Source organism: Passer domesticus, chromosome 10 (assembly GCF_036417665.1).
Source record: "Passer domesticus isolate bPasDom1 chromosome 10, bPasDom1.hap1, whole genome shotgun sequence".
In the NCBI taxonomy this organism is placed as follows: domain Eukaryota; kingdom Metazoa; phylum Chordata; class Aves; order Passeriformes; family Passeridae; genus Passer; species Passer domesticus.
The window spans coordinates 9,600,755-9,615,490 of record NC_087483.1 but is presented as its reverse complement, the minus strand read 5'-3'; the positions used below and the strand labels follow the sequence as shown (position 1 = coordinate 9,615,490).

Here is a 14,736-nt window from a genome sequence, read left to right as displayed (position 1 = left end):
GTGCCTGGCGCTCTGAAGGGTTTCCATGAGCGGTTTTCTTCCGGGATGCCGACGGCGCTTGTTAATGTTTACCCATCTGCTCGCAGGCCCGGCGCGGGGCTGGAACTGTGCTTGGGGGGCGACAAAATACACCTGGCTGGGAACTTAAAGTCACCTACACAAGGGTCATTACTACTATTATTGTTATTATTATTGTTTCCGCGATTTTGGCACCGAGGGTGGGGCCGGCGCCGCCTCAGCGCGGGCGGAGCGGCGGCCCAAGATGGCGGGGCGCCGCCCCGGCCCTCCCCGCGCGGCCGGCCCGCCCTCCGTCCCGGCAGCAGCCGCGGCCGCAGCCATGGCGTCGGGGTGTCGGATCGGTCCCTCCATCCTCAACAGCGACCTGGCGGCGCTGGGCGCCGAGTGCAGCCGCATGCTGGACTGCGGGGCCGACTACCTGCACCTGGATGTAATGGACGGGTAACGCCGGGGACGGGCGGGAGCGGCCGGGCCGGGGGCGCGGGGTGCGGGCGGAGCGGCCCGCTCCTCCCGGCCGCACGGGGTAACCTGCGGGCGGGCGCGTCTCTCTCTTCGGCCCCAAGACACTTCGTCCCGAACATCACCTTCGGCCATCCCGTCGTGGAGAGCCTGCGCAAGCGGCTGGGCCAGGAGCCGTTCTTCGGTAAGGGCCGGGTGCTGCGGGGCGCTGCCCCCCCGGCGGCGGGAGCCGGCCCCGCTGCCCGCTCGCTGTCCCCTTGCAGACATGCACATGATGGTGGCCGCGCCAGAGCAGTGGGTGAAGCCCATGGCCGTGGCTGGTGCGAACCAGTACACCTTCCATCTAGAGGCGACGGACAACCCCGGGGCGCTGATAAAGGACATTCGGGAGAACGGGATGAAGGTGAGGGGAGTACACGCTGCGCTCTGCTTAACTAACAGCTGCCTTGCTGGCCGGTTCTCTGCGGTCACCAGGGATAGGACCCGAGGGAATGAGCTGCAGCTGTGTCAGGGGAGGTTTGGGCTGGATATCAGGAAAAGGTTCTTCTCCCAGAGGGTGGTCGGGCACTGGACAGGCTCCCCAGGGAATGGTCACAGCCCCCAGGCTGCCAGAGCTCCAGGAGTGTTTGCACACTGCTCTGGGTCACAGGGTGAGGTTGGTGGGGTGTCTGTGCAGGGCCAGGAGTTGACTTCGAGCCTTGTAGGTTCCTTCTACCTCGAGGTATTTTGATTCCATAATATTATGGAAAACTCATTGTGGCCACTTCCGGGATCTAGGATTGGCACATGCAGCTCTAACACACTGTGCATGAAGTCAGTCTTCAATTTTAGTGAAAAAAATCTGGAATTTTTAAATAAAGAAGCCTGTTCTTCCTGCCATTACACAGTTGTGTAATTACTTCCTAGGAATCTGTACTGAGGTCAGGCCAGTCTTGCCCTGACATGCACTTGGATTTGGCTTCCCTTCCTGCAGGTTGGCTTGGCCATCAAGCCTGGCACTACAGTTGAACACTTGGCACCTTGGGCCAATCAGATAGACATGGCTTTGGTGATGACGGTAGAACCTGGGTTCGGAGGACAGAAATTTATGGAAGACATGATGCCAAAGGTAAACTATGTTTCTCTTTCATTATTTATTGAGCTAAAAGCTAATTAACAGTAGTGAGTAGTAAACCTTGTCTAGATGTGTGAGAAGCTGTAGGGTGGCAGTGCTCAGCCTTTTATGTTTCCTCAGGTTCAGTGGCTCAGGACACAGTTTCCCTCCCTGGATATAGAAGTAGATGGAGGAGTGGGGCCTGACACCATCCATAAGTGTGCAGAGGTAAGAGGTTGCAGCAGAGCAGCATTCTCAGTCACTGTGCTGAGACACTTATCAACTCCCAGAAAATAAAGCTTAGGAAAAATTTTTAGTTTTCAGAGGGAGCCGTAAAACACATTTAATATCAAAATCTTTTTTAGGTCTAATTTTGTACCTTTTTAAAAATAGTGGCTATTGAAGCCTCCCCTAAGCTAAAGAAGTTTGTTTCTTTTATGTTGACGTAAATAGGAGCAATGTGATGAAGAAATCTGGGGAAGAGCTGTGTTTTCTGAACTTGATTTGGGGTTGCAGTTAGGAGTACACCACCTGTGTCGCAGCAGTTTGCAGGCAGGCTGTGTTCCATGTGGCTGAGCAGTGTCTGCTGTCCCCAGGCAGGTGCCAATATGATTGTGTCTGGCAGTGCTATCATGAAGAGCGCAGACCCCAGGTCTGTGATCAACCTGCTCAGGAACGTGTGCTCGGAAGCAGCCCAGAAGCGCAGCCTGGATCGATGAGACTTGCCCAAGCCCTGTTCCAGAGGCTCTGGCCAACACCAACTACAGAAATTTCTTGCTGCTGAACAGAGGAAGCATTCCTTCACTGCAATGAAGCAAGCAGCAGTGGGAAACATCCTGGCTGTCTTTCAGGGTTGGAAATGAAATGGTTTGAACCTGTCTCTTGATTTTGTGGAGGCTAATTTTGTGGCACAACCTCTAATGCTGGCTGGATTGAATTACAGTCAGTTTGTTGCTTGCTAGAAGAGTGTAGCATCACCACAAGAATCTCTCTTGTGGAAGACTCTTAATCAAACTGCCTTCTGCTGTCTGTATTTTGTCATTTGATCTGTGCATTCCTACAAAACTTTTTCCACTACTGCATTAAACACCCCTTCCTTGGTGTGTTAAGTTCTTGAAGCTGACTGTCATAAATAAGTGGGTTCAGGAGTAAGTTTAGGGAAAAGGCAGCTTAAGAGGGCTAAAAAAATCCCACTGATGGTAGAAATGTTCCTGTCCTTTGCCTCTGTTGCAGTGGAAGTACTTTTCCTACAGAAATCCAGCATCAGATAAGTCAGTGCAGCATCTTTACCAGACCACAGAAGTGGGGAATATCTCCTCACTTACCTTTCAAATAGCCAGTTAAGACAGCTGTGTCTGAAATTCCTGGAACTGATGGAATTCCTCAGAAGAATGTGCAGCAAGAAAAAGGTTTTTACTCGTCTGAGGAGTATTAAAGCAACAATCTCTGTGGTTTGTACATGTGTCTGAGTAAATGATTAAGGTGGTAACATACAGAAAGGGTAGCTGCTGAAGAGACATGTGGATTGAAATGCCTGGAGATGGATCTGTAAAACAGTTTGTGGCACCAAACAGTCATCAGTCCTTCCTTTGCTGTGTGCACAGGCCTGGCCTGTTTGGGCACGTGAAAGGTGAGCTACAGTGCACTGGAGGAAGACTGAGCAGGCCATTTTTAGGCAGACCTGTCTCCCATGGCTCTAATTAGCACTGCTGGCTCTTAAATATTTCATGGTATTCTGTGTGGCATTTTTCCCTTTAAGTTGCAATGACAGAAGGGTTGCAGACAGTCTGCTGCCTTGGGGGGCCAGGCCAGGAGGCTCAGCAGCTGCAGTTTCCACAGGGCCACAGTCAGCTCTGTTCTCTTTGCAGCAGCTGCTGAGGCAGTGCCAGGGCTGCTGCAGCCCCTGGGAGCCCAGGCCCTGTGAGGTGCCCACAGCAAGGGGCACTGCCTTGGTGAGCAGCACGAGCTAGGGCTGGTTCAGACACTCTACAGGAGTGTCTCAAATTGCTGAACTGCCACTTTTTTTTTTTTTCTGTGTGGTTAATTGTGGTTTAGGTGAACAAAAGTTGCTTCCTGTTTCCACTTGCAACGCCATTTGGGAACAAGCACAAGAAAAATGGAGTTGTGTGGACCTACTGTACTGAGAGGTATTTCAGAAGAGGTTTGCCAAAGGCAAGCTTGGCCATGGAGGCTGTAGTCCTAAGGGCTGTTGTGTGTTAGAGTAGCTTATCCATGCTTCTGGAAAGAACCAGTGTAGAGTTTAGTGTATGCATGGACAAACAGTCATGGCTCTGGTAGCTAAAATGCAGGCTGAAATGAAAATGCTAGTTCAGGATGTGCAGTCTGGCTTTTCATGCTGTTGAAAGCAGTAGGACAACAGCTGTAGTATACTGACCTCCTGCAGTTGAGTGTAAGCCGGATTGAAAGGATAATCAAACTGGTTTTGCTTTTTTCCTAATTAATTTCGGGGTGACATCCAAGTTGTGCTAGTTAATTGATGGTACTAGGCTTTGTGGAAGGTATGTTCTCTCTTCATAGGCTGTAGCCATTTTGTAATTGTTTGAAGGATGGTAAGTTTGCACTTGCACTGACTCTTGGGGTTAGGAGTCCTGTGGGAGAGATCTTACACTCACAAAGTAAAATTACTTAATTGCTTCTGTCTGATTCCCACTCAAGTGGGTTTATGCAGGTGACTCCTGCTGCAACAGCTTTTGCACCTCTAAGGTTAAATCTGTTAGTGACCATGTCCAGGAAATCACAGTGATGAATGATTCTTGTTCTTTAATGCTTAAGACTGTTCCAGTTTTTCACCTGTGTCCATTTACTGAAGTGATCTCTCTGGGGCCTGTTTAGGCCTGTCTTCCTGTACTCGGTAACAAGCCTTGAGTCCCAGGACTGGAAATAGGTGTGACATGAAAACCCAGAGAGCTGCTTGTATGCTCTCCCCAGGGCTGAATAAACCCCAGACCCATGAGAAGCTGCAATCCTCTGATAAGGATTCAGCAATAAGGGAGAGCACAGCCTGGTGTATTGAGGCATGTGGTCTAGAGTGGTCCAGAGTGATCTGACAGCACAGGTCTCTCTGAACTGGAAAACAGGATGAAAACTACTTGGACAGAGCCAAGTCACGCTGGGCTTGCACATATGCTGCACAGGGTGGTACAGCCCACAGCCCTGAGGGAGATAAAACACTGCAGGAGACACACACAGAGCTTAGTTTTAATAGGGTTTAAAAATTCTTATTTGTACTTACATGCCATTAAGATCCTGGATGCAGAGATGAAGCGTTTCAAACCCTCATAGCAGCAGGAAGCAGAACGTAAGTGGTGTTAAAAAAAAAAGCCTCAATTGAACATGGTAAATAAAGCACATGGAAAATGGCTTTGTGCAGCTGCAGACACCTACTTTCATGTGTGGGGGGGCATTGCTGCATTAGGTTTTAAGTTGGTTTTCACAGTCACTCTCTTAGTACCTTCAGCCACAGCAGTAGGAGCAGCACTAACAGCTGTTTTCACAGCTTAACAGCCAAAGAGAGGCTGGGTTTTGTCTGGGGGTTTATTTTCTGTTTAAAACTTTGAAAAGGAATGGAAACAAGCAGGGGATTCTGCACATTTTATGGCTTCAAGGATGAGCCTGGCCCTGAGCCTGCTCCCACAACAGGTACAGTTTCCTCATGACACCAGCATTCATGGAAAAGTGACCTGCCTGGAGCTGGGAGCCCAGCTGTGCCAGGCCCTGGGCTGCAGGCAGTAGAGCAGCCTGCCAGTGCTGACTGCAGCTGCTTGTAGAGGGACAAAGGAGAGGACAGGCTGCTCCTGGAACCAGGCTGAGTTCAGCAAGTTGTTTAACCCTGTGCCAGTACTGAAAGGGCTGCTGAAAACCAGGAGTCTCTGTCTGGGGCCAAGACACAGAGTGGAGACAGGAAAGGCAGGGCACAGGTCTGCAGCTTCTTGAGAACCACCTCGCTTGCCTGGCCCTGCCAGCTGGAGGGATGCAGGAGGGGGGCAGGTGATGGGGGAAATGCAGCCTGTTCCTGCCACATATCCTGCCCAAGTGCTGGCAGAGCCCTGTGCAGCACCATGGAACAGCCCTGTGCTGGCACTGTGGGAGGAGGAGCAGAACCACACCGTCCTCCAGCAGCCACAGTGTGCTGTCACAGGCCTGGTCAGCTGCTGGAGAAGAGATTTCTGCAGTGAGTGTACTGGGGGAATGACCAAATAGACATTTTGCTTCTGTCTTGGGCCTGCTCAGCCTTTCTCTAAATACCCTTTTTATTGCTGTCTTATGAAGCAATAGCAAGTTCCCACAAGGGGTGGCAAGAACATAGAGGGGACACAGCTGCTGGGGTTCTCCTTGCTCAGAGCACTACCTGCCCCTGCAGTGTGGGCAAGGAGCCCAGCAGCTGCTTCAGCCCACACCAGGCTGACCCTGCAGCCACAAGATGGTTTGGCACTTCAGCTGGAACCTGAACTGCAGTGCAGGGATGCTCTGCAGGTCCCCAGGCTCACCAGACTGGGATAACCCAGCTCCTCTGACACAGCGGGGTGCGTGGCCTCCTGTTTAACACCCTTCTGTTTCCACCCTCCAGTAAAGAAAAGCCCTTCTGTAACAGACTGGATTGTGTTTCCACTTCCTGGCAGCACTCTGAGGACATGGAAGGCAGCTGGCCTGGCTGCTGGTTACTTTGTCTGTCCCCTCTCCTAAAGTGCAGCAGTTCCTCCCTCTGCCCCAGGGATCAAACGCAGGAAACCCATACCTTACAACAAAGCTGGGTGAGAGCTGGTCAGATCAGGTTCCTAAGGAGTAGACAGGGGTATGGAAAAGACCTGCAAAACATCTGAGACACTGACCTTTGAGAACATTTTTCCTGGAAGCAGCTGGACATGCAGGGCAAGAGAGAGGGCAGCACACACCTCTGTACTGAGGCACTGAGGGACTCTTGGCCTCACAGCAAGCTGCAGTGGGTCTGCAGGCCAAGCAGGGCTCCGTGCCAAGAGGAAGTATTGCTGCTACTTCTGCACTTCTAAAAAGCCATCAAATTGAGACTATGTACAACATATATAGAAATAACTTTTAATTAAAAAAACCAACCTTGCATCAAAGATTATTGTATCAGACATTGAGGCAAGATTCAAGTTTAAGACAAACCAGTGTTAAAAAAGTGTTTAAAAAAATAATCAGAATGTGCAATAAACTACAATGTAGCAATAGGATGTAGTGTTGAAACTTTACTGAACTGTTTTCATATGCCCAGTGTGTATTTCCTGTCATTTTGACCAAAAAAAAAAAAATTGACACTAAAACTGGGTCATCTGTCCAGTGCCATTCCAGATATTACACATGGAAGAAAACTGCACAAAAAACAGAGACTCCTATTAAATTGCCTTCAACTGTCCTACACAGAAAAACTGCCTGTTGGTGGATTACACCTACATTCAATGTTTAATCTTTGTTAATACCTCTTGGGATTGCAGATACATTCCAAGCTATGCTATTCAGATGCACGTTTTAAACAACTTGCCTTTGTTTTCTCACTATGCATGCATTGGGAAATGAAAAATCTATCCAGAATCACAATGGAAAGCTTTGGGGCTTTTTTTTATTGCTCTTCAAGACATCAATCATCTTTTCCTTTCCAGCTAGTCAGCAAATGTTGGCACACTTATGAGACTCTTACAAGGCACTGTACAGAAATTGGAACAAGACTTTAACATATTAAAGCAAAGTATTATGAGCCTCATTAGCTACTGAAGGACTAAGGAAATAAGATGATCCAAGCCACAGCATTCCATGGGCTGTGTCACTGATTTGGCTCAACCCCTCTCTCCCGTCTCTCCCTCTCCACAGGTCTGAAGCAGAGACCCTGCTTCCCCTGTGTCAGGCTGTGCCAATGCAGTGGCTGCTTTACCTTATTGCATGAGGATTTCACCATGAAACATGCCCTGGCACTACTGAGAACCATGACTTGAGCTAGATGCAAGGCTTCCAGATCCCCTGCTTTGAACTGCTGGTTCTCACCTACCCTCACCTTACACGTGCAGTTAGAGACAGGTTTTTGACCTATGGTCCTGCCACACAGGAGAATAATCTGAGGCTAAAGCTTATCCCCTCTATTTTCAAGTAGTTTTTCTGTGTTCAGTTGAAGTTGTTGGATAAGGTAGACAGCATCTCCTGCTGCACCAGAGTCCATTAGAACCAGATATGCATTTGAAAACAAACAAACAGAAAAGGATGATTATTGACAAATGTGGCAATATGACAACAGAAAGTGAATGGTGCCAGCAATTTATGTGCGCCCACTCCCGACATTGGGAATATTAGACTTCCAGCTTGAAATAATTACTTTCTCTTGGGGTTCAGGAAGAAGAAAGAGTTGTCTTTGGGATTTATCCTGCCTGTTACAAAGCAAGAAAGAAAATATATTATACGCAGCTAACATAAAGGTTTTGAATTGTGCTGTCATATGCTGTGTGAACGAGAGATTTTACCTTACACTCCTCTCCACCTTAATTGGCTTTCTTAATGAACCACATTATTCCCTGTCACCTTTGTTTCCTTGTACTGTTGCTTCCCAGGCAAATGCTTTTGCAGTCTTCTGACTCTTGGGTAGATTGTTTTCTTGGTGCACAGCCATTGTCTGGCAAAGCAGTGGGTGTGCCTGGAGTGCAGGAAGAGTTGCTGGGGAAAGTTGCACTTGACATTTCAGTCTGATTCGTTACTTGATCTTGGCACAGTAAAGCTTCTACCTCTTCATCGTTTAGTGGAAAAATTCGAAGTTCCCACAGCCCAGACTGAAAGGAAGCAGAAGAGTAGGAGTGAGGGTGAAAAAAGAGTATAGAGGATAAAAAGGGATTTCAGTTGAGTCTGAACTGATTAACTGTGTGCAGAATCATGTGCTATCAAGTAACAAACAAGTGTCTTTCTTTACAGTGTTTGCAGGGCTCTTCAGATAAAGAATACAACACTGCCAGGCACCAAGATGTAAGCTGGCTGCATAAGGGTTTGAAGTAATAATAGACCTACCCTTAACAGGCAAGGAAACTCTTTTCCACAGTGCCAGACCATCAGGATGCCTGACCCCCTAATGACCAGGCCTGTCTTGAACCTTGGCCAACACCCCTGAAAAAACCCCAACCTGAACCCAGTTCTTCTATATTTGCCACAAAAACATGTGCCATGTGTACTGAGCAACGAAACTTGTTGAAAGATCTGGGGTTAATTTCCAAAGCACAGCAGTGTAGTTCTAAACAGTAATGCTATGTTCAGTGCATATCAGCTAGGCTGACAGCCTGAGATTCTGATCAGTGAGACAGGAGAATATCTTCAGGTTTCTTTGTTGTCACTGCAGAACTCACCAGAGCTGGAAGCTATTGGAAGCTCACCCACCTTCTCTTCCTGGCTCTCCCTGCAGAGTGGTGCCATCCCTGAACAAACAGAGCTGTGGGCTTCCAAAGCTGGGTCAGGAGCAGGGTCAGCAGAGCAATGGTCTTTCTGCACCACGTCCTGGCTGTGTCGTCCATCAGCATTTTTGCTGTAAGATCTAGTGCAGAATTAGAAATGAGTTTTAAGAGCTACTCCCTGACCTTTCACATTGTCATGAGCAGTTCACATTTTCTTTTCAAAGTGTTCAGTTTTTCCATACATGGTACCTCCATTCTGCTTGCTTAAACCAAAAGAGCAGAGGAAAACTTGTGTGGTTCTGGACCTTGTTGGCTGGAGCCAAAGCAAAGCACTGTGTGGAGGAACTAAATGGATAGAATGGGTGGACAGGCACACTCTGACTGCAGACAGCTACTTAGTGTATCTTGCTCCACATGATCACCAGAACTGTGATTTTGGACAAAAGAAATCAGTGAGCCACACGCTGTTCCCCTCAGGAGAGTGACCTCACCCACAGGAGCTGTGGGGTCCAAGCTGCACTGTCAGCACTGTGCCAAGTGCTACTCAAGAGACAAGTCCTTGGGCTCCCCCTTACCACTTCTGCTCTGGACTCAAGTGCAAAGCAATCAAAAATGTAGTAAGATTAAAAATGTTGACCTCACTTTTAATAGAAATTTAAACTAGATAAAAAATAGTGGCGTGCATCTGAAATGCCAGGTGGAATCCTGACCTTGCTCATGTCAATGAGCAGTTTACTTCTGAATTCAAGCAGCATTAAGATTTTACCAAGGAGTTCAGTTTCAAAATTAAGGTACATACAGAACTTTTTATTTTTCAGTACACTTTCTAAAGTTGGGAGGTTTTATGTTCAAAATTGCTTAAAATAAAATTCCTCAATATGGCTTAGCTCTATTTTTATCCCACATTTAAAAAAGCTATCTTTGACTATTTATTGCTAGTGTCATGGTTCACTTTCAGACAAGAGTAGACACAAGTATATGGTAAATACCATAAAAAGTTATTCCAACATTTATAGGCTGCTTTTTGCCCTGGCAGATTGTGAACTCATTTATGAGAATTATTTTCTCAGGGCCAAACTGCAGATGCAGCTTTACAATGTTTGCTCTGATATACACTACTTTTTGCAAGATTTTAGTGGTTATATTTAAATCTGATGAGTTCTGCACCAGATGGCAAGCCTGTGAGAATGAACCATTCACACAATGACTTTCTAAGTGTAGCCCCTGGCACAGCCCAGGACCCTTCAGTAACACATCTCTGAACACCATGGAGTTTCATCTGAGTCAGGTGAGTGAAGAAGGACTTGTGATACACTGGGTGGCTAAAGTCATAGTAACTGGGAGTGGCACAGTCTAGCAGAGCTCTGTGTTCAGAGAGGGAGGAAGATATTTGTTTAGTAATGCCAGGTTACTAACATGCCCTATTTCTGTAAGAATGCATGCCTCAGCACCGCTTTCCCCTACCACCCACAAAGTTCAACGTACCTGGTACTGTCCCTGATGAATTAATTAATGAATGCCCTCATTTTCCAACTCCTGTGACAGCATTTCTGCCACTCTGAACCACAACCCACGCCAGGTTCAATAGGAAGGCTCTCATCAAAGCCAATACACCTGCCTGCTGTTCCTCCTGGGCCAGCGGCTCTGCTCCCACAGCGACCACCTCGCGCGCTCTCGCTCCTCGTACTTGCTGTGGCGCCAGGAAAAGGCTTTGTCTGACAGGTCTTCCACCTGGAAGGAGACAAGGAGAGCTGTCAGTGTCAGCATTCCTGAAAACACCACCAGCCACTATTATACGTAATTCTGCAAAGGTCTATTCAACAAACAAGGAGAGGAAACACAACGCATGCTTTCACGTCAAAGGCACATTTACACTGTTCACTTTACGAGAGCTCTGGTGTATGGGATGCTGTCATTTTAGCTTTATTTCTTTACAGGTCTGTGGTTGATCCCCTCCATGTTATACCCGCTCCATGCAACTAACACATTTTTCTCTGTGGTGAGAGGCAGAAAATTTAGAAGATGAGTATTCATTTGCAAATGAAGGCAATACTAAAAGTACATAATGAAGACAAGCAAAAATTCCAACAGTTACCAGAGACTGCTTTAGAAGGAGGCTGGGAGGCAGCAGGATTTGGCAAGTGCTCTTTAAGCACTAAGAAATAGGTTTGAGATCACCAAGGACTTTGATAACTCCATGGAGGGGAACTCGGTGAACCTGAGGTGCCACATTCCTGCTGTGAAACCAAGCAGAAAATGGCTTCTGCTTTGAAGATACTATTTCTTACCCAATGGTTTGCATGATCCCAAGTGAGTTTAAACCAGCCCTAGCGCAAGTACTTTACCTAGTAAAACAAGAGCCAGATTTTTAGGTAAAAGATTGCACCCCAACTTTCACTGTGAAAGTGCCATCCATGTTTCTCTGATGGCAACACACCAGAAGTTTGTTCCTTAGCCAGGGCTGGCTGAGGAGCAACTTTGCTGCTCCTCCCCCTCACTCCCCTGATGGCAGGGGGAGTTCTTGGCTGGATCCCTCCAGTACAGTTCACTGTTGTTTCAAAGTGCTCCAAACCATTCAAAGTTCACCTAAAAAGCTGAGGTTGGCAGGAGCATTTGAATGCTGCAGCCATGGATTTTATGCCAGCTAGTCCCAACTCAAAAGCTGAGAAATTCTTGGAAAGAACAATTCCTGGTCATAGGAGCTTTGAAGCTGCACTGCCAGATCAGTCCTAGACAAGAATTATACTAATAATTGGGAGGGGTAATGGAAAATAAACTGCCTTTTTTTTTTCTAAAGTAAAATCCTCAGTGGTGTTGTACAAGTAACAGCATTTATCTTCCAACTGAGCCTATAAAATAGAGAACCAAATGCACAGTGCTCCCTGCAGTGCCAAGCAGTGCCATAGAGACCCTGGCAGTGCTCCACTTGGTGTTTCTGTGGAAGCCATCCCCAAATCAAGTGTCTCAGCACTGAGGTGGTTCACAGCCATTAGGGGTACAATGACAAAGTATCACAACCAATCAGTGTGATCCCAAAGGCTTCATTTGGATTGGAATCAGACACAGGACCCATTTGCAGAACTGTGGCTGCCCAGGTCCTCCTGAGCCCAGCACTGGACAGGAACCTTCAGACAAACAGGCTGCTTAGTTTGCTCGTCTCATCACTCCTTGCTGAAGGCTCCTTCATTGCTTTTATTTATTTATGTTAAACACAAACCACTTTGTTAGCTGCTGGTTTCCTTTCATGCAAGTGAACTTAATGGGCTTCCTCCTCTCTCTGAAATTCACCAGCTCTGTCACTTGGAGAGCATCCAAACAGGGCTACATCTCAGTTCACATTCTGTCTTTCCAAGGTCAATGATGTATAGCATGAAAGTGAGAATTTTATGAACTACAAAAGTGTTATTCCCTTGGGGGAAATTCAGGGTTTTTCTGTGCTCAGATTTCCTTTGAAGTGGAAACAAAAGATAATTTAGAAAGAAAAACTTAGGAATTTGAAAATACTTTTCTTAGCACATTGCCAAAACTTTTCATGCTGGGAAGAGATTTCATTTTTAACAAGTTTCCATTCAAAATCAAAATCTGTGTTCCTCTCCAAGTGAAGAGTTTTGGAAAATACAGAAATAAGCCTTGTTTGTTTTCCATAGCTGGTGATAGCATATTTAACCACTTGTTTATTTAAAAAGAGTTCTACCCTATTCTTTTGAACAGTACATTTTCTTATTTAAAAATTATTATCTTTCTATGGATAAAAATTTCATGACATCAGAAAAAAAGGTCTTTACTCGGTTCACTACAGCCTCTGCCATTCCCCAACATTTCCTCCAACAACTTTAGATTAATTTAAAGTTCTGTAACAGGAGAGATTTGGTGGTTTTTTCCTCAGCAAGGTTAGTTTGAAAAAGGACAAAAGAAGTGTCATTCCTCAGTGGATGGATCTGGCAGGGATGTTGAGAGAAAAGGCTGTGGGGAAGGCCTGTTTGTGAGCCATGTCTAATGATTTCACTCACAGAAAACTAAGCTTTGGATTCCCCCATCACACTGCAACACTCTGTGCATGAATGTTGAGTAGCACCAGGAATATTTCTGAAAGGTTCTCAAAACAACAAAATCTGTGTTTCACTCTTTGGCTCCACAAGAAACTCTGAGTCATAGGCCATGAAAACACTTATGCAAAACTAATTGCACAAGGAATTATCCCAAAGAATTTGTCATTACTAAAACAACTACAAAATAAACTTGAACGTTACAACTAAGCCTTTCCAGAAGCTTTAACCTGGACAAAACAAATTAAAACCAAAACAAAACAGGAAAACCTGAGCCACACCCTCCCATGCCTTAAAGCAATAACACTGCAAATTCATACATGCAAACCAGGAAACTCAAATGTTCTGTTTCCAGAAAGTATTTTTAGAGCAAGTAATAGAGCAGACATAGATAGTAGATTAACTTTTGCATTGCCAGTTTTGTTCTTATAAGGCAAAATTTCCAGAAACAAAAAAGCACCCATAAAAGGTAAGCTTTTTGTTCTCAAAGGCACAATGAAGAGGCCTGACTCCCAGAAAGTGCTGAGTTCCCATCCTTGGAAGTGTGGCTCACGTGGAGCATGACAAACTGGGGACCTCACATTTATTTGTAACTTAGTAAATGTTGGATGCAGGTCTATTACTTGGATATGGGTTGTTGCACTGAAAGCCTCTGAATGAAGAAGCTAGAGAAGACAAATATTAAGACAACAAAGACAATGAAGATTAAGAAGAAAAAAGTTATCCAGTGGCAGAAATCCCTGACTACTGCTTGACACAAGGACAACTCTGAAGTTTCAAATTTAGCTATGGAGAAGATAGAGAAGTAAATAAACTATTATGTAGTACCACAAAAAACTTTAAATAATTTCCAGCACCACCACAGGCTACTATGCAGTGAAATAGAGAAAAAGGGCATTTTATATAAAAGCAGAAAGTATATTTTGCCTTCCCTTGTGTTATGTGAATGACCTACTAAAGCTTGCCTTGACTTTAGCATATGGAGGAATTTCAAGAGTGTCAGAGCATGAGTGCAGGTAATGGTGCTGTTTCTTCATGTCTTTCCACAAGCAAATTTAACTCAGCTCAAAGCTAGAGGCAGTTGAAGAATTATGATCTATTACCTTTTCTCAGTGCTCTGAAAAACATCCAAACTAATTAACAAGATCCCAAATGAAACAGGGGAAGGCAAAGGATGATTTACACAAACAAGATCATTAGCATTTTTCTCTGTCTGGCATCTCTCCCCCTCATTCCACCCAGTGGCTGACAGATGATACAGAAGCAGTGGGCCACAGCAGGAGGCAAAGCTGCTGCATTGTTAACTCAAGTTATTTCCTGGCCAGAGGATGAATCATACAGGATTGAGAGTCATGCCAAACACAAATGTATTGGGTGGGCTACTAATTCAGACATTAGCCATGAACTTCAGAGAGAAACCTTGAAGTCCCTGCAGCAAAATACACTAAAAACACAAGACAAGTCTTCTTTATGGGATCTGAAATCTGAACAAGAAATCCACTGATTCCATGCAAGCTCCTTGAAGCCCTGAATGCAAAGCACTGTTGCAATTCTTCACTCCCCCCAGACAGCAGGATGAAGACAGCAATGAACAGTAGATGCTCAAGGGACAGAGTGCCCTTGCTGCCTTTATTAGTTATTCTGCAAATGGTTTAATTAAATATCCTTGCAGGAGTGTTCTCCTGTGTGTGGAATTTGACCTTCTTGGTACAAAGGAAGG

At 45.9% G+C, this 14,736-nt stretch overlaps 2 protein-coding genes across 10 annotated transcripts in view; one reads left to right on the top strand and one right to left on the bottom strand.

Moving 5' to 3' along the window:
* The first annotated feature begins 227 nt into the window (after positions 1-227).
* Positions 228-2,683, top strand: RPE (ribulose-5-phosphate-3-epimerase). Of its 3 annotated transcripts, none has more exons than XM_064433718.1 (6): positions 228-459; positions 582-661; positions 741-880; positions 1,451-1,585; positions 1,712-1,798; positions 2,171-2,683. In XM_064433718.1, the coding sequence occupies exons 1-6, from the start codon at positions 263-265 to the stop codon at positions 2,180-2,182; spliced, it is 651 nt and encodes a 216-aa protein (XP_064289788.1). In that variant the 5' UTR covers positions 228-262; the 3' UTR covers positions 2,183-2,683. The 3 variants fall into 3 exon arrangements, with proteins under 3 accessions (XP_064289788.1, XP_064289787.1, XP_064289790.1); XM_064433717.1 differs by having other exon boundaries at positions 237-459; positions 2,167-2,683; XM_064433720.1 differs by having other exon boundaries at positions 250-448; positions 2,167-2,683.
* Positions 2,684-6,627: 3,944 nt separating this feature from the next.
* Positions 6,628-14,736, bottom strand: part of KANSL1L (KAT8 regulatory NSL complex subunit 1 like) — a 61,499-nt gene continuing 53,390 nt past the window's right edge. For 5 of the 7 annotated variants that reach the window (XM_064433711.1, XM_064433713.1, XM_064433715.1 and 2 more), the window contains exons 13-15: positions 10,589-10,701; positions 8,957-9,110; positions 6,628-8,361 (exon numbers count right to left, since the gene is read on the bottom strand). In XM_064433711.1, the coding sequence (XP_064289781.1) occupies positions 8,113-8,361; positions 8,957-9,110; positions 10,589-10,701 (516 nt within the window). In that variant the 3' untranslated portion in view covers positions 6,628-8,112. Of the gene's footprint in view, positions 8,362-8,956; positions 9,111-10,584; positions 10,702-14,736 lie in introns of those variants that run through there. The other 2 variants (XR_010368964.1, XM_064433716.1) reach the window with 2 other exon arrangements.